Consider the following 24,960-nt stretch of genomic DNA (forward strand, 5'->3'; position numbering starts at 1 on the left):
TAAATAAAAACATTACAGTTATCTCCCATTTATTATTTTCGATGTGGCATTTTTATTTTTATTGAATATAATAGTGTATATCATTTTATCTACTATTCTAAAGATCTTATATATTGGTAAGCCAGCTTATCTTAACAAACTACAATTGCAAGCCAATTTCTATCCATTGCGGCATTGGAAGACCCACTATAACCAGATAACGTAAATATACGTTGCAATTGATAGTTGGTCTTCCAATGGATAGAAACAAGTGCCTGTGTTGGTCGAGGGCCGACAGACTTGCTCGGGAAAGGTTTTGGATAAGAACGCTAAGGACAGTTTTTCCATCATTTGTTTCCAGCTGAGATTAGGCTACTATAACACATAGTACTGGATTTTTAAAATTCCCCTATGCTAGTTCATAAAATTGGTTCTATTCACAGGCACTTGTTTCTATCCACGGGAAGACCCACTATCAAGGTATATTTACTCGTCAAGTTTGAAATATTATACCAACTTAGATAGGTTAGGGTGGTTTATTGGGAATTTTTCCACGCAGTTGTTGTAACATCTTAACTTTGGAATTTTAGAGTTGTGCCAGTTCATATTTAATTTCAAATTACTTTTTTTTATTTTGGCATATCTTTAAATTTGCAGTCTCTGCATTGTGTGTGGAAATTTAAAAACTGTACCAGTGTCTCTGATGTTTGCTTAAACTGTTTTTTTATGTATAAATTTCAAGATTGTGAGAGTTTTATAATTAGAATAGATTTACATGTTCATGATTCATTTTAAATCGTGATCCATGATACTGATGAAGGATATTTGTTGTCCGAAATATCTAACATTTAAAAAAGAAGATGTGGTATGATTGCCAATGAGACAACTATCCACAAAAGACCTAAATGACACAGACATTAACAACTATAGGTCACTGTACGGCCTTCAACAATGAGCAAAGCCCATGCCGCATAGTCAGCTATAAAAGGCCCCGATAAGACAATGTAAAACAATTCAAACGAGAAAACCAATGGCCTTATTTATGTAAAAAAATGAACGAAAAATTTGTTCATTTTATTGTTATTTTATGGTGATCTTGTACCCTTTTAGACTTGTTATATATATAAGTGTCTGAGAATGTAACTTTTAACACAATAATCATGCTAATGAGAGTTATAAAATTAGTTGTTATATTGTACCCTTTAATTTTAGACTTGTTATATATATATATATATATATATATAAGTATTTAAAAATGTAACTTTAACACACTAATGAGTGTTATAAAAGTTGTTATATTTTATATATTATTCACACAATATTTCGCTAAACAAATTAGCTTCATCAGGTGCGTTCAGCCATCCAGGTAAACTTTAGTGGCTGTAGTGTAAAGAAATTTTTGCAGCTCAATGTTTAATGTGTAGAAAAATATTTTTGCCGCTTATCGTACATAGCAATTTCTAAATCAAAACAAATAGTTGTATTAGTTAAACAAAATGACAGAGCTCCAGATAAGCTGCGTATTTGCGTGATCACGCAATACAAATAATAAAAAATCCAATGCAATTGCCCATTGCAGGGTTCAAGAACCCAAATAATTCAAAGGAAAACCCAATTATATGCCAAAACCATGAGTTCTCAACCCTTTTATTGGCTACCATTTGCGTTATTTACCCTTATCTGTTTACAGTCGTCGCGTAAACTATTTTTATGCCCCACCTACGATAGTAGGTGCGCATTATGTTTTCTGGTCTATGCCTCCATTCGTTCGTCCGTTCGTTCGTCCGTTCGTTCGTCCCGCTTCAGGTTAAAGTTTTTGGTCGAGGTAGTTTCTGATGAAGTTGAAGTCCAATCAATTTGAAACTTAGTACACATGTTCTCTATGATATGATCTTTCTAATTTTAATGTCAAATTAAAGTATTGACCCCAATTTCATGGTCCACTGAACAAAGAAGATAGTGTGAAGCTCAGGTTAAAGTTTTTGGTCAAGGTAGTTTTTGTAACAATGTTTTAGATTTTAACGAGAGAAATTTATGTATTACTGAAAAATTATTACACCAGGGTTTTCGATATCACAAACTAGTCAAAACATTTACTAAATTTTATCATCGGTATAAAGACATCATTCGTAAATATAGCTCAACATGCAGACTTCTAATACGTTCAGGTATTTCACATCCAATTTTTTATGGTAATATTCTTTATAAAGCACAAAGGTGTCAGTATTCACCTCAGAAACTTACAAAACCTTTGAATAGACTTATTAAGAAGGGATATAATTACGATACTGTTGTCAAGTCATTAAAGATTGCATATTTTGGCGTTAATATTGAGTCACTGATAAGGTCTTTGCATCGGAACTAAACACATTTATTCTAAAAACAGTTGTTGGCATGACACGGGTTATGTTCTTCTCATATATGTTATGATGGTATGATACTAAACCCCTAACGGGACGGATTGTGCCTGATGTTCATATGATGAAATCATAATCTTTCAGTCAGTTTAATTGAAGTCTGGAGCTGGCATGTCAGTTAACTGCTAGTAGTCTGTTGTTATTTATGTATTATTGTCATTTTGTTTATTTTCTTTGGTTACATCTTCTGACATCAGACTCGGATTTCTCTTGAACTGAATTTTAATGTGCGTATTGTTATGCGTTTACTTTACTACATTGGTTAGAGGTATAGGGGGAGGGTTGAGATCTCACAAACATGTTTAACCCCGCCGCATTTTTGCGCCTGTCCCAAGTCAGGAGCCTCTGACCTTTGTTAGTCTTGTATTATTTTAATTTTAGTTTCTTGTGTACAATTTGGAAATTAGTATGGCGTTCATTATGACTGGACTAGTATATATTTGTTTAGGGGCCAGCTGAAGGACGCCTCCGGGTGCGGGAATTTCTCGCTACATTGAAGACCTGTTGGTGACCCTCTGCTGTTGTTTTTTATTTGGTCGGGTTGTTGTCTCTTTGACACATTCCCCATTTCCATTCTCAATTTTATTTGATGAAGTTGAAGTCCAATCAACTTGAAACTTAGTACACATGTTAACTATGATATGATCTTTCTAATTTTAATGCCAAATTAAAGTATTGACCCCAATTTCACGGTCCAGTGAACATGTAAAATGATAGTGCGAGTGGGGCATCCGTGTACTATGGACACATTATTGTTATAATATTTATAATTGGAAATTTCCTTTCGTTCTAAAAATAGATCCCTGCATCAAGTAGCTGAAATGGGTCCCTGTTAGAGTGTGCAATACCTTAATGAAAACATTGCTTATAAAAACAGGGTTTTCTCAAAAACGAAATCAGTTGGAAAAAGTGAAAGGCCAAATCAATTATGACATGATAAAGCATCAGAAACCAAAAGTTCTAATAAAAGACAACTAAACCCAGATTTATGAAAATTGGAATAAAACAAAAATATTCAAGTATAATGAGAGTTTATATACTATTTTTTTCTTCATTTTACGGTAAATTAATGAATACACACGGCACTGGTCTCAGAATTTATTATATAAAGGTACATGTATAAGATGAGTGCATGTGAATACACATATCCGTTTTTTTACAGTTTATGAGAAAATACAAAACTGGCAGAAGGTTTGAAACGGAACACAAATTAAACCTACAATTGCTCCTCAGTGAATAAACCAAATAAAACAGCTAGCAAATAACCCTAACCCTAAACCAACTAAAACAGCTAAACAAAGAAAGAAACATATTTAAGATGGAAAAAAATCTGGGGTTGATATTGCCTAAATATTCAATATTGTGTTGATGAAAAACCCCAATACATTAAGGAGCTTGGTGGTGAAAAACCCAATTTGATATTAACATGAGGGGTGAATTGGAATTGATAATGCAATTAAAAAACTTTATCACCCAATTATATAAGAAAATGGTGGGTAAAAAACCCAATTTGTGAATTCTTATGTGGAGCTCTGAATAAAGTTTATAATTTATTCCTTTGGTTTTGGGTAGAACTGTTTTTCATCTCTCTCATTCAGTCCATCAGGTTCAAGAGTATGAAGCTGATGCATGCCTTTCAGAATCTTTCTCTCTGTTTTCTTTGGGAGTCCCAATTTTGGTTTACCTCAATTATTTGAAAGGTGATAAGAACAGGGCATACGTTTGAAAATATCACCTTTCAAATAATTTTAGTTTATTGAATAGATGAAGTTTGAAGTTATCATTTTATAATTAATCAAACAAAATCCTTTCTAGTTATATTAAACATTTGTTCATTAACATCATTCAAAATGTTTGTTTTTTTAATTCATTGTAATAAGATGTAATCATGATTACTTTGCCAATGTAATCATTAATTTAATTTAATCCTACAAATGACAAAGTAATTGTAATTTAATCAATTACATTGAAAGTAATCAGACCCATCTCTGAGCTCTATTCAACTGATTTTATATTTTTTATACGACCGCAAATTTTTTTTTTGATCGTATAATGGTATATATGATGTTGTCGTCTATGTCGTCCGAAGACACATTTGGTTTCCGCACAATAACTTTAGTTTAAGTGAATGGATCTATATGCATTTTATGAGAAGGTTCATTACCACAAAATGAAGGATGGGATTGATTTTGGGGATGATGGTCCCAACTATTTTGGAATTAGGAGCCTGAAACAAACATTTTTCTAATTTCACTACATGTATATTAACTTGTGTATAATTATTTCAATTGCTCTGAAATTGTACCACTATGTTTAATACCACAAGTAGAAGGTTTGGATTCATTTTTGGGGTTATGGTGCCAACAGTTTACATGTAGGTATTAAGGGCCAAAAACTAGCAATTTTATAGTTTCTGGACAATAACTTGTGTGTAAGTGTATGGATCTTTCTTACTAAATGTTTCAACTCAAAATGAAACTCCTGACCACGATTGTTTATGATTCCGCCATTTTGTTTTTAACGAGTTTTTTTTCTCTCAAAAATCTTTAAAAAAACATTTTGACAGCGTTTTTACGCCCAATACTAAAATATTGAATGTATTTGGTGTTTATCATAACATCTATGGAGCAACTGGGCCAAAAAACATGTCTAAACGTTATTTTTACTGTTTGCACTGTGATGTCTTAAAATAGAAATCTATGTATCCTTAAGGATAATTTCGCCCTCAGCTCGAGGGTGCCACAAGGATAATTTCCGTACGAAAGGGTTAAGGTGTGTTGATGTGCAGGCTTTTTTTAAAAACATTTTGATTAGGTAAATGGGTATTGATACAATACTAGTATGATTGACAACTGTCATAATCACTAAACAATCAGAGACAAGGTAGACCTTTAATTACAATGCCCCACCTCCTAAACTGTTAATCGAATTGACCACATTACTTATCAACCTCAGTTTGACATAATTATACAGACCCTGCAATATACAAATATTTGACCTCATAATTGAATACACAAATGTATATATTAGATGTTTGATATATATAAGGATGATAGATTTAGTTATTGCCTATTACTTCTGATCTACATTACATAAAGTGATTCTGTCAATTATATCAGAAATATAAATGATTAGTGGATTAAAAAGATCTTTAAAAAATATGAAATATGCATTATAAATATGAATATATTGAAAGGTATTCAAGTAAGGCCTATAATTTACTTGATAAATTTCAAATAATCATCTGTAATTAATCAACAATTTAGATACATCACTTTTTTTTATCAGGAATGGGCTTGGAACAATTTAAAAAAATTTTGTTGTTGACACTTTAAAGTTCTTAGCTGTTGGTCTAGATTTCATGTCTTACAAGGATAGTTGGTAACATTTACTAGAAGAATTTTTGATGTGCAATTTTTTGTTTTTTTTTGAAACATGTTCAGAACAGGCAACATTATTTGGATACGATATAAACTGCAGTTTAAATAAAGTTGTGCAAATTAAGAGACCCATATTATTTAATTTGAGCTCATTTTATCCTCATACTAGAAAAGCATGTTTCCTTCTAAAGACCTGCTGTTAATGCAATTTTCAGCAATAGTGCTTTATTAATGTTCATGTTTCCCCACCATACCTTAATATGAAATTATTCAAAAAACTACTCCTCAAATCTTTTCATGAGTGATTTCCATCACTTTGATTAGTTTAAACCACCACATTCTGTATGTGCCTGTTCCAAATCAGGGGCCTGTAATTCAGTGGTTGTTGTTCATGTTGTTTGTTGCTGTATATCATAATTGTTTTTCATTCATTATTTTGTACATAAATCAGGCTGTTAGTTTTCTCTTTTAAATTGTATAACATATATAACTTCAGTGCCTTTTATAGCTGACTAGGCAGTATGGGCTCTACTCATTGTTGAAGACTGTACGGTGACCTACATGTATAGTTCAATGTTAAGTTCTGTGTCATTGGGTTGCTTGTAAGCTTTTGTGAGGAGTTCTCTCATTAGCCTCCATACCATATCTTCTTATTCTTATAAATAAGAAGTTTTAAACTTTCTGATGTAATATTATATTTATAAGTGTTTGACTCCAAATTCCTTTGCAGTAAAGATTTAGTTTGACCACCTTATAAAACATAGAATTACTAGCGCAAAGCCTAATCAAGAATTTCAGAGAGGGAGAAGTGACTTCTATGCATCGTATAACATGCTTTTATAAAATTGATGGTATTTGACTATCAAAGTGCCATTTATACCAAAGATTAGGTGTGTTCTGTCCCCCCCCCCCCCCCTCTCCCCACCCAATGAGCTTTCAATTTAAAGAGACATCTTTGGTTGTCCTCGTGTTAATTGTGTTTATGTGTTTCCTTGATTCATAGGACACCATCAGTCATTGTCAGTACTGATTTTTACTATGTGCCTGATTTTCTTTTCTTCATTTACCTCATCTCAAAGTTACAGAAAGGCGAAAAAATTTCTCACCTCACTGCAAGTTTAGGACAACCCTAACACCAGCTTGCAAAATAATTGGGTAGACTTTGTAAGATGTAACTTAAATATTGTCCAGTTATTTTTGTTCAAATCCTGCAATAGTTGATAAGTGAAATATTTGGGGAAGATTTTATTTGGGAGGAGAGGATTCATACATGTATAAGATAGCTCATGTCTGCAGGCTAGCATCTTTATTTCCTGTCTGGTTTCCTTAAAGGATATTTTTCTTATCAATCTTTAGATCTTTTAGTTGATCAGCTAATAAAAATTAATCAGAAAAATTGATAGTCTTATTTTTGGTATAGTATTTTAAAATTGCCTGTTTTCAGGTTGGTTTGTATGAACATGCTCACTTACTTGAAATTTCTTTCATCTAAAACATCTAAAACACAATAATTACAGTATAATTAAAGTAATTTATTTTTTCAGTAAATTTTTTTTTCTACATCATGATCGAAACCTCACTAGAAAAAGCTAATGAATAATTAAAAGACAAATTATACAGAAGAAGTCAATGTAAGTGCTGGAAATCTATAGACATAATCAATATCATGTATTCCAATAATAGACGATTTGGACACAGATATATATATATGTGCTAAGAGATGTGGACCTTAGTTTATAATTGGAAACAAAGTGGACCTTAGTTTATAATTTTAAACAAAGTGGACTTTAGTTTATAATTGGTAACAAAGTTTTATCATTGTCCTTGTATTAACTTTGCCACTTCTGAGACTTTGATCAGTAAATTTTACCTAGTACAGAAATAAGCATGTATGTTCTTGACAAGTTGTTTGACATTTGTAAGCATGGCCATGAAAAGAAATATTAAAAGATGTAGTAAGACAATGTGATTGTTAAAGGGCTATAGTATTATTCCAAGCTCTCGTCATTTTACAAGAAAGAAAATCAATTTCATTAAAGTTTATATTTGTTTCAATTAATTTGAAGAAAAAACTTTATTGTCAAGCTACTACAGACTAGAAAATGTATAAATCAATTTAGACTTGCTGATAAAAATTTAAATTATTGATGGTTTAAGGAAGCTTTTTATTATGTAGATTGTATTTTAGAGTTTATATGCTGAGCCTCCTCATTTCAGTTATCAAATCTATTGAGCATCATCATTGTCTTATTTCAGTTAGACTTTAGTACAATAGCTATATTTTTTTTTAATTGTTTCATTGACTTTTCAGTTGCTATAGTTGCAACACAGGTTGGAGAAAACAGAGTGTTCATTTAAGCTGTTAAGTTATGATGTTCATAGTTATTCTGAAATAAATATACTGATATATCTTTTGCAGATTTGGAGACCATGCAGAATGAGAATAATAAGATGTAGGTTAAACCGCCTGATCAAGACATCCATTTGTGCCACATTACTTATTTCCTTGGTCTATGTTATAAGTCTTGTAGTGATAACAGTAAAGGAAAATCGGTGTTCAAATGAGGAGTCACTGCATTTCATAGAAGATCTTGTAAGTATATTTTATATTGGTTAGACAATGTTACTAAAGATACTATAATTCTTAGTCAAGGATAAGTTATCATAATAAACCAGTTATAGTGACATTTTAAATGCAATACCGTAATGTAAATGCAGTTTTCACACTGAGAATTTATTCAGATGAGTCCAGTCAGTCAATCTATTAAATTTGAAAAATGTTCAATGAAATGATAAAGCAGCTATTGACTTATTGTTTACTTTTATTGCTGAAAACTTAGATTAAAATATCGTTTATGAATTACAGTGTGAGGACTACAAAAGTCATAGAGTTGAAGGCAGATTATGTGAAGCAATCTGTGAGTCTAAAGACATTATATTCCAAAAATGTGCAAACTACAGAGGAGGGAAAGTAGTTCTGCTGGCACAATGTAATGGAAGGTGTCAGGAAGGCAAAAATGTGAAGGCTGTAATCAAAACCAGAAGGTGGGAGGGACATCATTTTGAACCGTTGAATTTAGGTACACATGGTAATAAAAGTCTGACTGCAGATAGTTTAAAAATTGCAAAAACTTTAATGAATGATCTTATTTATTCTACAACAAAAGTAAACATGGGAAGTATCAAAGACATTTTTGAAAAACTATGGGAAATGGATTTCACCTCTTTTGTGAAGAATGCCAGATACCCTGGTGCTGACAATGTTGTCATAGAAAGCTTATGGAAACTATTGAACCAAGATGAATACTTGTTTATGTCGGTGAATAAGGATAGTCATTTTATTCCAAAGATCTATGGAACATGTGGAGGAGTTTATGTGATGGAGTATGCTCCATCAGGTGAAAATCTCAATTCATCTCCAAGCATTTTTACTGCTAAGAAAGGAGGCTGGGTTGAACGTGCAAGCATAGCATTGCAAATTCTAGACATCTGTCAGTCATTAGACATAGATTTTCATGAACCTTTACATTTTTGTGATGTTAAGGAAGAAAACTTTGGATTAGATTCTAAAAAGCAAGTAAAAATAATTGATACTGACTCTTTATTTTATGACACATCAATGATGAAAGATTTAGGAGATCCAAAATGTAAAAGCCACCAAGAATGTGATTTCTTTGATTGTCGAGGATGGTGTGATATAGAGAAAGAAAAATGTGTTCCTAAGAGAACTAATAATAATTTACAGGTAATAAATACGAAAATTTTTTTACTTAATTGGCTCCAAATTTGGAATAAAATAGTGTATTCAATTTAAAAAAGTTTTTTCAAGAAATTGAAGTCAACGCTTTCATGGGCAGAATTTTATAGGCTGGATATGTATGCATGTACATGTATTTAAAAAATTTAAGATAACCTACCTACTAGCTATAACTTCTTATTGTGAATTTTTCTCACAACTCTTATTTTCCATGGTCTTAAGGGATATGGGAATTCTGATTGCTGTGCAAACAAATTTAAGGACATAAGGATATAAAACATAAACATTATGAAACATAAAAACTATTGATTTCTAGCACTCTCATTAGCTAAGTATATTTACGTCATATTTATAATATACTATTGATTATTGCACCTTAACTTTACTATTGTTTATCATGTAAATCTATTACATTGTACTTGTACTAAAATACAACAGCTTTGAATATGTGCTGTTAACTAATACAATATATTTTATTACACAAGTGGGTATACAAATGTATATGAAGAAATAACTTGCAAAGAAAATATCAGCAATGGTACATGTATATAATAATACATTGTAATTGGTTATTTTGTATTACAATTGGTTTGCAATATTGGTGGTTTTGTGAATATTGCAAATAGATAAGCTATTATCATATACCCTTGTATGTCCATCTGTATTTACTCATTTCCAGACAGACTGACCCTGTTAAACTATCCTAAAACAGACTTTAACACTTACAAAGTGTATTTCAACACTTTGTACTGTTAAAGTCTGTTTTGGGATTGTTTAAAAAGATAATAGGTCTATCTGTCTGTCCCTCCATCAGTCTGGCAAATCAGTTTTCCACACTTTTTTCTCCATGCTTGAAGATAGTGATTTGATTTTTGGTATTTATAGTTTTATCATGACAAGTTGATGATTTTGTGCAGAGTAATGGTCCTACGACTTAAAAATTCACTCAAATAATCAGTGTTGGATAATTTTTTGTGTCATTCCTGAAGATATTGATTTGATAATTAGTATAAAGTTTTATCATGACAAAATTACAGATCAAGTTTGAATTTTGTTCTGGTATGAAGATTTATTGTCCTTAGACTTAGAGAATTCACTTAAATAATCAGTTTTCATGCTTGAAGATATTGACTTGAATTTTTTTATTTAGTTTACACTAAAGTTATAAATCAAGTTAGAATTGTGTTCCAATTCAAAAAAGGTTAACCGGTAGGGAACTATGTACATGTATTGCCATGCAATATCACAGAAGTCTTGTTGAAAATCAATTGCTTATTTCTCGGTTTTGCTTAGGTGATTGTTTGTAATTGTGGAGTCTAATTATTTCTTTGAATGAAACTTTACTTTAATGGCTATTTTTTTTTCCTTTCAGAATGTTTGTGAAGACATTTTCATCCCCAGAGCACACAACTTTTACACAGGACTTCTGTTCTACCCACCAGATGAAATTGCTGCTGAACTTAAACAACTCTTAGAAGAATGCGCTTATCCAAATAGAAATAAAGGAGAAATTGTAAGGACTCCAACACCCACAGAAGTCTTCTGGAAATTAGTAACATTATTAAAAAGAAGTAAACTTTTAACAAAACAGAATAGAAAAAATAGCTGATAAGCATCATCAAAAGCAAAACATAGTTTCATCTCTTTATTTATATGTATAATTTATTTGTTGTATTTTTTTGTGAGAGAAATGTGTCTATACATTATAATTTAATTTTGGATGTAAAAAGTCTTCTGATTGGCTAACAGTGTTTTGTCTATGAGCTCATAGACATAATTTTCTTATCATGCTTATGTTACCATGGCGTCATTAACGTTTTTTTTCATGATTTACTCCATCTTAAAATGGAATTTAGAATTAAATGATAAGAAATGACTTATATTTTTCTGTCTATTCCAAATAACTTAAAAAAAATGTGGTGCACACTTTATAACAATCTGCTACGCTGGTTATTCAGTGTCCACCCCATTTTTAATGTTTTTTCTTCAAAGACAGAAAAAATATTACAGTCATTCCCTAATTGTTTTTTGTTGCCTTCATAGCACATTCACTTTTGTGTCTAAAGAGTTACTCATATCAAAACCTTGATGAGAGTTAGATTATCAGAATTTTTGGAAAATGGAACAGACAATTGTTCAAGTAGGTGACTGGTCAACTATGTTTTTTTATATGATAAAAGATTGTAAAGGTGCACATGTCTGTCAGGGTTAGTTTGATCTTTTTCATGGATAATTGATTAATTCCAGATTTTGTGATACCTGTAATTAAACCTTGGTTTCCAACATAAAATTCATTCATGATCAATAAATTAAAGCTGCAAGACATTTCCATGTGTGTACTCTTGTTTTTATGTTACTGCATGTATTGCAAATGTATGTATATTTGATAAATACATAATTTTAAAAAGAAATCTGATGTTTATGTTTATTTAGTCTTCCAAGTTTTTTTAACATTTATATACATGTACTATGAAATTATTTTATTGCAGTATACATAATAATTTCAAATAATTTCACCATTCTTATTGGTTATGCTCAAAATTTTTTGGAATTAGGGGCAAAGAAAGGGGGATAACTAGGTTTTTCTGGTCAATGGACAATTAAGACAATTTAACAGCAGTGTAAGGGATGTAACTCAAAAACATTTAACATACAATGTTGGGTATGTTTGGCATTTATCTCCTTTACACTACTTGTAAAGTTTAAAGAAGAAATCTTAAATTGCACAATATTGCTCAATAGATTTGTAAGAACTTGACATTTGTTTTGTGTCAGGAACTCATATTATGTCAAAGACTTGATCACAATCCAAATTCAGAGCTGGATCAAGCTTGAATGTTGTGTCCATACTTGCCCAGCTGTTCAGGGTTCGACCTCTTCTGCGGTATAAAGCTGCACCTGGTTGCTATTTATTTTTCTAAAAAAAATATTATTAGGCCTATTATTTCATATTTTATTTTAAATTCTACCAGAAAGATTTCTTTCTATTCACAAAACAACTGTTTTTGCATGAATAATTTATGCAAAACTGGGTAATTTTTCACAACTTATACCTTAGAAAAAGGCCTGGTGGCCCATGATTTTTATTATACTTAAAAAAGCATTGTAAAAATTATATTTTGACAAAGTGCATGAAAATTCTGTTAAAGGTTGCAAAACCTGGAAGATAATACTTTTAAAACCATCTTTGTTACAATAACTTTTACCAACTGTGCACCTCAGGGTATTGATAAATACATGTACTGCAAATTTTATCATTGAGATTTTTTGCATGTTGTGTGTTAGAATATACAACAGTTTTTTTATACGACCGCAAAAATTGAAAATTTTTTGGTCGTATATTGGTATGTTGTTGGCGTCGTTGTCGTCGTCGGTGTCGTCATCGTCGTCATTGTCCGAATACTTTTAGTTTTCGCACTCTAACTTTAGTAAAAGTGAATAGAAATCTATGAAATTTTAACACAAGGTTTATGACCACAAAAAGAAGGTTGGGATTAATTTTGGGAGTTTTGGTCCCAATATTTTAGGAATTAGGGGCCAAAAAGGGCCCAAGTAAGCATTTTCTTGGTTTTCGCACTATAACTTTAGTTTAAGTGAATAGAAATCTATGAAATTTTGACACAAGGTTTATGACCACAAAAGGAAGGTTGGGATTGATTTTGGGTTGTTTGGTTCTAACAGTTTAGGAATTAGGGGCTAAAAAAGAGCCCAAATAAGCATTATTCTTGGTTTTCACACAATAACTTTAGTATAAGTAAATAGAAATCAATGAAATGTAAACACAAGGTTTATGACCACAAAAGGAAGGTTGGGATTGATTTTGGGAGTTGAGGTGCCAACAGTTAAGGAATAAGGGACCAAAAAGGGGCCCAAATAAGCATTATTCTTGGTTTTCGCACCATAACTTTAGTATAAGTAAATAGAAATCTATGAAATTTAAACACAAGGTTTAAGACCATAAAAGGAAGGAGGGGTTTGATTTTGGGAGTTTTGGTCCCAACAGTTTAGGAATAAGGGGCCCAAAGAGTCCAAAATTGAACTTTGTTTGATTTCATCAAAAATTGAATAATTGGGGTTCTTTGATATGCCGAATCTAACTGTGTATGTAGATTCTTAAGTTTTGGTCCCGTTTTCAAATTGGTCTACATTAAGGTCCAAAGGGTCCAAAATTAAACTTAGTTTGATTTTAACAAAAATTGAATCCATGGGGTTCTTTGATATGCTGAATATAAAAATGTACTTAGATTTTTGTCGAGCCTGCAACTTTTGTTGCAGAAAGCTCGACATAGGGATAGTGATCCGGCGGCGGCGGCGGCTACGGCGGCTACGGCGGCGGCGTTAGCTAACTTTTTAAAAGCTTTATATTTTAGAGGGTGGAAGACCTGGATGCTTCATACTTTGTATATAGATGCCTCATGTTACGAAGTTTCCGTCAGTCACATGTCAAATGTCCTTGACCTCATTTTCATGGTTCAGTGACCACTTGAAAAAAAAGTTCAGATTTTTTGTAATGTTGAATTCTCTCTTATCATAAGTAATAGGATAATTATATTTGGTATATGCGTACCTTGCAAGGTCCTCATGCCCGTCAGACAGTTTTCACTTGACCTCGACCTCATTTCATGGATCAGTGAACAAGGTTAAGTTTTGGTGGTCAAGTCCATATCTCAGATACTATAAGCAATAGGTCTAGTATATTCGGTGTATGGAAGGACTGTAAGGTGTACATGTCCAACTGGCAGGTGTCATCTGACCTTGACCTCATTTTCATGGTTCAGTGGTTATAGTTAAGTTTTTGTGTTTTGGTCTGTTTTTCTCATACTTTATGCAATAGATCTACTATATTTGTTGTATGGAATGATTGTAAGATGTACATGTCTAGCGGGCAGATGTCATCTGACCTTGAGCTCATTTTCATGGTTGAGTGGTCAAAGTTAAGTTTTTGAGTTTTGGTCTTTTTATCTAATACTATATGCCATAGGTCAACTATATTTGGTGTATGGAAATATTTTATGATCTATATGTCAGTCCCGCAGGTTTTATTTGACCTCGACCTCATTTTCACGGTTCATTGCTCAGTGTTAAGTTTTTGTGTTTTGGTCTATTTTTCTTAAACTATAAGTAATAGGTCAACTATATTTGTTGTATGGAAGCATTGTTAGCTGTACATGTCTGCCTGGCATGGTTCATCTGACCTTGACCTCATTTTCATGGTTCATTGGTCTTTGTTTAGTTATCTTGGTTAATGCTAAGTTTATGTGACAGTTTTTAATAAAGTTTTATACTTAGGACTATCAACATAATATCAATAATTAGTAAAGAAGGCGAGACATTTCAGCGTGTGCACTCTTGTTGATTATTGGCCCAGTTTTCAAGTTGGTCCAAATCGGGGTCCAAAATTGAACTTTGTTTGATTTCATCAAAAATTGAATAATTGGGGTTCTTTGATATGCCAAATCTAACTGTGTATGTAGATTCTTAATTTTTGGTCCCGTTTTCAAATTGGTCTACATTAAAGTCCAAAGGGTCCAAAATTACACTAAGTTTGATTTTAACAAAAAATGAATTCTTGGGCTTTTTTGATATGCTGAATCTAAACATGTACTTAGATTTTTGATTATGGACCCAGTTTTCAAGTTGGTTCAAATCAGGATCCAAAATTATTATATTAAGTATTGTGCAATAGCAAGAAATTTTCAATTGCACAGTATTCAGCAATAGCACGAAATCTTCAATTGCACAGTATTGTGCAATAGCAAGAAAATTTCAATTGCACAGTATTGCGCAATAGCAAGAAATCTGCAATTGCACAGTATTGTGCAATAGCAAATATTTTCAATTGCACAGTATTGCGCAATAGCAAGAAATATCTAATTGCACAGTATTGTGCAATAGCAAGAAATTTTCAATTGGAGTTATCTTTCTTTGTTCAGAATAGTAGTTGAATCAACTTAAATCATTGTTTTATACAATATACAATGTATATTCACTTTTACTACCGACCAATCTTTACCATTCAGTGATAACAAGCACTTTATTATACCCCACGCAACGAAGTTGCGGAGGGTATAATGTTTTTGACCCGTCCGTCCGTCAGTCCTGTTTCTTGTCATCGCAACTCCTCTCAAACCACACAACAGAATTTCACGAAACCTTTTCAGATAATAAGGACATACTATGTAGTTGTGCATATCGACAGGAAATTGCGATTCAATTTTTTTTCTAGGAGTTACGCCCCTTTGAACTTATTTACTTTAATGTACTACTGCAACAGTTTGTCATCGCAACTCCTCTCAAACCACACAACAGAATTTCACGAAACCTTTTCAGATAATAAGGACATACTATGTAGTTGTGCATATCGACGGGAAATTGCGATTCAATTTTTTTTCTAGGAGTTACGCCCCTTTGAACTTATTTACTTTAATGTACTACTGCAACAGTTTGTCATCGCAACTCCTCTCAAACCACACAACAGAATTTCACGAAACCTTTTCAGATAATAAGAACATACTATGTAGTTGTGCATATCGACGGGAAATTGCGATTCAATTTTTTTTCTAGGAGTTACGCTCCTTTGAACTTATTTACTTTAATGTATTACTGCAACAGTTTGTCATCACAACTCCTCTCAAACCACACAACAGAATTTTATGAAACTTTGTAGATAATAAGGACATACTATGTAGATGTGCATATCAACAGGAAATTACGGTTCAATTTTTTTTCTAGGAGTTATGCCCCTTTGAACTTATTTGCTTCGATGTACTTCTGCAACAGTTTGTCATCTCAACTCCTCTGAAAACACACAACAGAATTTCATGCAATTTTGTAGATAATAAGGACATACTATGTATATTGACAGGAAATTATTATAGTCAATATTTTTTTTATACAATTTTTTTTTCTTATACTTATTTAATTTCTCCAATGACAATGTGGGGACGTGGGGTATGTGAGCGTGCTCACTAAGGTTCTTTAATTTTACATTTTAATATTTTATAATGTATTTAAGAGTAGTTATTGTTGCAAACTCCATTAGAAATTTGAATTGATATCAGTTTTGGAAAAAGGGAAAGGGGATGTGAAAAAAAGGGGGGTTGAGTTAAATTTTTCTCATTTCAGATTTCATAAATAAAAAGAAAATTTCTTCAAACATTTTTTTGAGAGGATTAATATTCAACAGCATAGTGAATTGCTCAAAGGCAAAAAAAAAAATTTTTAAGTTCATTAGACCACATTCATTCTGTGTCAGAAACCTATGCTGTGTCAACTATTTAATTTTAGATTTAAATAAGTTTGAAGAAGAAATCTTTAATTGATTTGTAAAATCTTGACATTTGTTTTGTGTAAAAAACCCATATAATGTCAAAAAATTGATCACAATCCAAATTCAGAGCTGTATCACGCTTGAATGTTTTGTCCATACTTGCCCCAACTGTTCAGGGTTCGACCTCTGCGGTCGTATAAAGCTGCGCCCTGTGGAGCATCTGGTTTTGACTATTTTTATGTGTTGTGAGACCTAAATCAACTACTGCAATATTACATTATTTTGTTGTTGCTTAATTTATATACATCTATGATTTAGTGTATCATAAGAAGTCAATGCTCCAATATATTTAATTTTCATACGCACATTCCATTGTACTAAATGACATCAAGATTTGTTTTGATGTTTGTGATTTTGGGTTGTTGTCTGACTGCTGTTTTGCAGCACCACAATTCTTTTATTTTCTCAATGTATTGTCATTTGTTTAAAGGCCTAATGATCTGTTTAATAATGCTTTCTCCTATAATACTATTGTTAGGGTTGTATGTATATTTAATCACTTGCAATGAGTATATATTGTTCAGACTTATCCTGTAATTTTACATTCCAGTGTTTAGATTTACTATTTTTTTTTATACACCACCAAGTTATTTATACGACTAAAATATATGGCATAAAGGATTCATAAGAATTAAAAGATTCCAGATGGTTTTTGGAAAGATTGGAACTTGTTCTAAATCTTTCCTTAGGCACTGGCCTCCCTAACAACACGACAGGTTAGCTACTATTACTAAATGTATTTACACTGAAATATAGTTCCCTATAGTTCTCATCTATGTGCACATAATATACATATATAAACTGTAAAAAAATGGGTTTTATTTTTGGAGCAGTTCATTCAAGAATGTATGTCATTAAGGTGTTTTGGTGGAAAGGCTTTTTTAAAAATATTTTGATTAGGTCATTGAGTATTGATACAATACTAGATTATTGACAACTGTCATTATCATCAACCATTCAGGGACAGGGTGGACCTTTAATTGAAATGCCCCACCTCCTAAAGGGTCAATCAAATTGACCACATTACTTATCAACCTCAGTCTTACATAATTATATAGACCATTTAATATACATCCCAATACACAAATATCAATGAATATTTGACCTAATAATTGAATACACAAATGTATATATTAGATGTTTGATATATAAGGATGATAGATTGATTTTTTGCCTATTACTTTTGATCTACATTACATAAAGTGATTCTGTAAATTATGTCTGAAAGATAAATGATTAATTAAGGATTAATAAGATCTTTAAAATAAAATTAAATATAAATATGAATATATAAAAGGTATTCTAGTAAATAATTTACTTGATAAATTTCCAATAATCATCTGCAATTAATCAACAGTTTTAAAATTTTAAAACTTTAAATTATAACAAACCATTTTTTATTAGGTTTATTCCCCATCAATCGTTATGTCTATTTTAGTCATTTGAATTTTTATAAGAAGTGAAAATATATTTTTGCAATTAAGAAAAAATCCACATTTCAATAAAATAAGTTTTTATGTTGAAAAAGTACATTTTCAATGCCCTGTGCTAAAAAATACTTTATAAATTGATCAAAAGGCACTCTACAACTTTTAATCTTCAATGTCATTTAACCTATGTTTCACCTTATAAAATGCCCCAAAACAATATTTTTAGATTATTTTTGTTGACACTTTAAAGTTTTTAGCTGTTGGTCTAGATCTTATGTCTTACAAGGGTAGTTGGTAACATTTACTAGAAGAATTGTCAGCAATAGTTAATGTTCTTTGGCCCCACCATACCTTAATATGAAATTATTCAAACTATTCTTCCAATCTTTCCATGAGTGATTTCCATCATTTTGATTTTAATTGACCTCAGGTTTGAGGTCTGTTGATCTTTGATAGAATTGTATTTTGTTCAAATTTCAAATACTGCATATTGGGTTATTTTTACATCAGGTTTAGTTTGCTGATTAAAAGGCCATTGAAGGAGATGATAGATCTCCCCTATGTTTAATGTTCATATTTTACTGCCTTGTACAAATCATTGACACTTTCAGGGTTAAATAGCTACAGTGAAAATTAAACGCACACAAACTTTCAGATATACAGTATTGCTGTAAGCAGGCAAGTCATTTTAATATAAAATTGAGAATGTCAACAATATAACATTTATTTATATTGACTGGCAGTTTGTATCATGAATCATACAGTGTTTAAGCTTAAATCTCCTTATTTTTATGTTAACTGTTTCACTAAGATAGCAACCTGGTATGTTACTTGTTACTACAAAAATAGAAAAGTATAAATTTACAGGTAAAAAAGTTTACGAGAAAACTGTGTATTAATTTTTTTTTCATGGACAAAAATTTTTGATGGATTGAGGAAAAATTACATAATTTCTTTGATATTTGATTCTTTGGTTTTGTCAAAGTCATTCTAACAAGTCTAAAGTAAATGTGTACTTTGATGGACACTTTAATTTTTGTTTACTTATACCCAAGAAATCCCTGAACAATAAAAAAATCCACAGTATTTAAGGAGTAGGTTCAGTAAGACCCCCTTTTGGCCCCAAAATATAACAGTTTTACAAAATAGTGAAAATGTAATCTTTTAGCTATTTACTGGAAAGTAGAATACTTCTACTACATGAATATGGGCTGTTTTTGACAATACAATGCACATATATCGAGTACTAGCATCATTAAGTCATGCTAAATTACTGAAATCTTCACAATTTTAGCATTTTAGTTAAATTTTAGATGGTTTCCGTCTTAAATGAAAGTGACCGCATTCGTGTTCATTCATAATATTGAAATGTAAGTTGTATTTGATGATAATACCTAACATATTTAAAGGTTGAGGATGAACACGGATGTGGCCACTTTCATTTTTGACAAAAACCATCTGAAAAGTGACGTTTTTTGGCATATTTGATAGATTTTTCATGTGTAAGCTTGAATCGGAGCGTTTTTAATGACTAAATCAATTAAAGTCTTTCACATAAACTAACTGAATCAATTGAAATAGACACTTAAGTGTTTAGAAAGTGTCCAAAATCTTTCGTTAGAATTGAACCTGAAATTTGAGGCCGGAATCAGCCCTTACTCCTTGATTCATATAGATTTTCTTAATTGATATACTTTTTTTTATGAAACTGTTATTTCAATATTGTAGTCAACATATTAGTTTTGAATCTTTATTTGATCTGAATGGCAAGATCTACTCAAAATATTGCATTATAGTTTTGATATGGCATAATTGTTGTTTACATAATGTTGTTTTTTACATGTGATCATAAAGATTTTAATGGTTATGAAATGTCAAAATTATTTTAGATCTGTATAAATTTATCATTTTTGATGTTGATTATACATGTTTATAGTGGTAAATGCCAATTTCATGTGATATAATTTTTAAATGGTATAAGGATTTTATTTATATTAAAAGATTTTGTGTAATGTTTTGTCATTCTGATTAGTGTATATGGCATGGAATCAAAGGCATAACTATTTTATCATATGCTAAAGTTCTTTTATCATGTGCCCAGATGGAACCTCCATCTATTTGTATAAAAACTGACAATCCTAGTCAATTAAGATTGGAGACAAGCTCTACTTCCACATGGATGATTCAAACCCACAACCTTAGTGTTGACAGACTAATGCGACAGTAGTTAAACTACATAGACCACTCAGCCATCCAAAGTCACCAAAATAATTTGAACTTTCATTTTCCATTTTTTATCCACAAATCCTCTATATATAACTGATAGGGGTCACATTTGCTTTTTGTGCTTGTTTATATCTTGTTATACCATATTGTATTTTTAATAAATACAATCATCATGAAATTAATTGCAAAAAAATTGTGACTCCGGAGAGTATAATATCAGGTTAGCATTGTCTTGGAATATTGTTTTCTTGTAGTTGGCATACCATTCATTACAATAAAGAGCGATGTGCGATATACATACATACATGTTTGTAGATGTGACAACAACACAATTCAAGGGTGTAACATCAACAAAATAACAAGCATCCAGAGGTTATACATACTGTCTTCAGATAAGTGTCAACCTAATATTTCTATTTCCCGGTCTATAAAGGATGTGATATACTCGCAGTTATTGAATGCTAGCTGAAATATGGAACATCATGGTGCATTTATCAAATCTTGCAATCCTTCACTCTAATCTGGGTTGCTGAACCTCAGAGAATACTTCTTGCTCTTGTCATATATAGAGCAGAAGGACACGATAATGAGCAAATATATCCTGATTAATTTTATACAGGATTGAAAAGCTTGCAGGGAAAGTAAAACTTATTTTTTATCTAGTCTTGTGTCAAATAAATTAGCAATTGATAATTCTTCTTCAAGAAAAAAATACACAATTATTGAACTCGCATATCTAAGTGAACAACAGTATAAAACTTTAACCTTTGTAAATAAGACATTAGAAAAGATTTAAAAGATCTCAATTTGTTCGCTAAATGAAGAATATTGGTCTCAACCTGTACAAGAATTTTTTTGCGATCCTTTGAGTATAGGGTAAAAATGTTGTTCCAACGGCTTACATTGTAATATAGAATAAGAACTGAATAAAGCGGTACCTATGACACTCCCTAACATAACACAATTGGTCTCCCGAATACTGCCATTAGAACTTATGACAAAGAACTTTTAGTTTTCTATGAATGTATCCCAAGATATGAGAAACTGTGGTTTTATACTGTATCATGTATGCAATAGATCAACTATATTTGGTGTACAAAATTATTTTTCGATATACATGTCAGTCTGGCATGTTTTATTTGACCTTGACCTCATTTTGATTGTTACTTTAAGTTTTTGTCTGTTTTTTGTCTGTTTTTTTTTTTATATTATATTATAAACAAACGGTCATCTACATTTGGTGTATGGAATGATTGTAAGGTGTATATGTCTGCCTAGAAATTATGATTTGACCATGACATCATTTTCATGGTCCAATGGCCAATCTTCAAGTTTTCTTCGATGTGCAATAGGTCCATTATATTTCCCTGTCTGATTATTGTTGTTTGGTTTGCTGTCTCACTGACATATATAATCAACAATCACAATCTTTTATAAATATGCAACAAACACATGATAACATACTTTATTTCAACCTAAATAATCAATTAAAGAAAAGCACATTAAAAATATTTTAAAAAATCTAGAAAAAACTTATGATAATCAACTTTCACAATATTGAGATGAGAAGAAACTGAGGAATAAAGAGATTCAACTAGAAATTGAATTACCAATACATGTAATAAGTCACTGTTTCATACAGCAAAAATGACAAATCTAAAAAATGTTTTTCTTTTGAAATACCAAAACTCATGGGACCAATAAAATGAAATAAAATTGAAGAATACAAAGCAAATTCTTACACACTTATAGTTTTAAAAATAACATTTTCATTTAACTACTAAAATGGTTGAATTGAAAATGTCTGTCATTTATTGCCCTCCCCAAAAATAAAAACAGAAAAACATAAACAAAGCTATTCAAATATGGTTACTGGTCATTTCTGTGTGGAGGACACTCTGGTAAGGTTAAAATATACAAAATTAACAACTTCATAACAGAACAAGTTGTTTAAAACATTTAATAGACAGGAATCAATAAATAATGATTTTCTGAAGATGCATGTGGCACATATGAAAAAATTTAAATTCTATAAAAAATATATTAAACAGTGCAATAAGATGTACATTAAGTGTCTACAAGCCAAACTTGAAAACGTTTTTTACAGATATCTTGACTTCAGTTGTGGCATTTTGAGATCTGCTTATTTTTTATACGGCTGCAAAAATTAATTTTTTTTGGGTCGTATATTGGTATCACTTCGTTGTCAGCGTTGTCAGAAGACGGATGGATTCCGGATAATAACTTTAGTTTCAGTGAATAGAAATCAATAAAATTTTAACACAATGTTTATAACCACAAAAGGAAGGTTGGGATTGTTTTTGGGGGTTATGGTTCCAATGGTTTAGAAATAGGGGCACAAAACAAGCATTTATCTAGTTTCAGGACAATAAGTTGTGTATAAGTATTTCAATTGTTCAGAAAGGTTTAATACCATAAGTAGAAATTTGAGATTCGTTTTAAGGGTTATGAGGCAAACAGTCTGGGAATTAAGGGCCAAAAACAAGCATTTTTCTAGTTTCAGGACAATAACTTGTGTGTAACTGTATGGATCTCTCTGACATAATTTGTACCACAAGGTTCCATATAATAAATAGAAGGCTATGATTGAGTTTGGGGTTAATTTCCCAGAACATGAAGGAATAAGGGGCAAAAAAAGGGCCAAAAAGAAGCATTCTTATACGACCGCAAAAATTGAAAATTTTTTGGTCGTGTATTGGTATTAGGTTGGCGTCGTCGTCGTCCAAAGACATTTGGTTTTCACACTATAACTTTAGTAAAAGTAAATAGAAATCTATGAAATTTAAACACAAGGTTTATGACCCCAAAAGGAAGGTTGGGATTGATTTTAGGAGTTTTGGTCCCAACAGTTTAGGAATTAGGGGCCGAAAGGGTCCAAAATTAAACTTTGATTGATTTCATCAAAAAATAAATTATTGGGGTTCTTTGATATACCAAATCTAACCGTGTATTTTTGGTCCTGTTTTCAAATTGGTCTACATTAAAGTCCAAAGGGTCCAAAATTAAACTTAGTTTGATTTTAACAAAAACTGAATTCTTGGGGTTCTTTGATATGCTGAATCTAAACATGTACTTAGATTTTTGATTATGGGCCCAGGTTTTCAAATTGGTCCAAAACTTTGTTTGATTTCAACAAAAATTGAATATACATGTATGGGGTTCTTTAATATGCTGAATTTAACCATGTATTTAGATTTTTAATATTTGGACCCAGTTATCAAATTGGTCCACATTGAGGTCTAAAGGGTCTAAAATTGAACATTATTTGATTTCATCAAAAATTGAATTCTTGGGGTTCTATGATATGCTGAATCTAACCATGTATTTAGATTTTGGATATTGGACCATAATAGGTAAATGTCCAATTTAAAATTTTTAAGTTTTTAAGTTTAAGTTCTTAGACCACATTCATTCTGTGTCAGAAACCTATGTTGTGTCAACTATTAAATCACAATCCAAATTCACAGCTGTATCAAGCTTAAATGTTGTGTCCATACTTGCCCCAACTGTTCAGGGTTTGACCTCTGCGGTCGTATAAACCTGCGCCCTGCAGAACAGCTAGTTCTAGTTTCAAACAATAACTTGTTTGATACATGGATCTCTCTGAAATTATACTACAAGGTTTCTTACTACAAAGGAATGGATGGAATTGAGTTTTGGGGTTCTTGCTCAAAGGGGGGTTTCAATAAATTGGGGGCCAAAAAAGGGGCCCAAATAAGCATTTTGGTAGTTTCCAGTCAATATTAACTTGTGTTAAAGTGTATAAATATCTCTGAAATTATACCACAAGTTTCCATACTACAAAGGGATGGTTATGGGGGTTATGGCTCAAATCATATAGCAAATAGGGGTAAAGAAGGGGGAAAACAAGGGTTTTTCTGGTTAAAGGACAACTTAGACAATTTAAAAGCAGTGTAAGGGAGGTAACCCAATTCAATTTAAAAAATACTGTTCTTTTGTAGACGAAACGCGGGTCTGGCGTATATACTAAATTTAGTCCTGGTATCTATGATGAGTTTATTTACAACCACTGGGTCGATGCCACTTTTTGTGCTGACATGAATTGTCATTGATATGGTTACCGGTATATTTATAAATTTACTGTTTACAAATTTTGGATTTTTTTGAAATACTAAGGCTTTTCTACCTCAGGCATAGATTTCCTTAGCTGTATTTGGCAAAACTTTTAGGAATTTTGGTCCTCTAGCCCTTTAACTTCGTACTTTATTTGGCCTTTTTAACTTTTTTAGATTCGAGCGTCACTGATGAGTCTTTTGTAGACGAAACGCGCGTCTGGCGTATATACTAAATTTAGTCCTGGAATTTATGATGAGTTTATATATATATTTATATGTTTGATGACCTCCCTTACACTGCTTGACAATTATGTATTAAGAAATGATGATTGTCTTGAGATGAT

General features: G+C 31.5%; 1 protein-coding gene across 3 annotated transcripts; it reads left to right on the forward strand.

Moving 5' to 3' along the window:
• The first annotated feature begins 13 nt into the window (after positions 1 to 13).
• On the forward strand, positions 14 to 20,305 carry LOC143079752 (divergent protein kinase domain 1C-like). 3 transcript variants are annotated; one of them, XM_076255316.1, is made up of 4 exons: positions 14 to 116; positions 8,196 to 8,369; positions 8,643 to 9,521; positions 10,906 to 20,305. In XM_076255316.1, exons 2-4 carry the CDS (start codon positions 8,214 to 8,216, stop codon positions 11,140 to 11,142), a joined length of 1,272 nt encoding a protein of 423 aa, XP_076111431.1. In that variant the 5' UTR covers positions 14 to 116; positions 8,196 to 8,213; the 3' UTR covers positions 11,143 to 20,305. The 3 variants fall into 3 exon arrangements, with proteins under 3 accessions (XP_076111431.1, XP_076111433.1, XP_076111432.1); XM_076255318.1 differs by having other exon boundaries at positions 55 to 201; XM_076255317.1 differs by lacking the exon at positions 14 to 116 and adding an exon at positions 7,325 to 7,407.
• The last annotated feature ends 4,655 nt before the right edge of the window (positions 20,306 to 24,960 follow it).

Source organism: Mytilus galloprovincialis, chromosome 6 (genome assembly GCF_965363235.1).
Source record: "Mytilus galloprovincialis chromosome 6, xbMytGall1.hap1.1, whole genome shotgun sequence".
In the NCBI taxonomy this organism is placed as follows: domain Eukaryota; kingdom Metazoa; phylum Mollusca; class Bivalvia; order Mytilida; family Mytilidae; genus Mytilus; species Mytilus galloprovincialis.

Excerpts from the sequence above, each read along its gene's own strand:
- LOC143079752 (XM_076255316.1), top strand. The coding sequence starts at position 8,214 with ATGAGAATAATAAGATGTAGGTTAAACCGCCTGATCAAGACATCCATT. Across the intron at positions 8,370-8,642 it reads TGCATTTCATAGAAGATCTT|TGTGAGGACTACAAAAGTCA; the intron begins GTAAGTATATTT and ends TATGAATTACAG. Across the intron at positions 9,522-10,905 it reads GAACTAATAATAATTTACAG|AATGTTTGTGAAGACATTTT; the intron begins GTAATAAATACG and ends TTTTCCTTTCAG.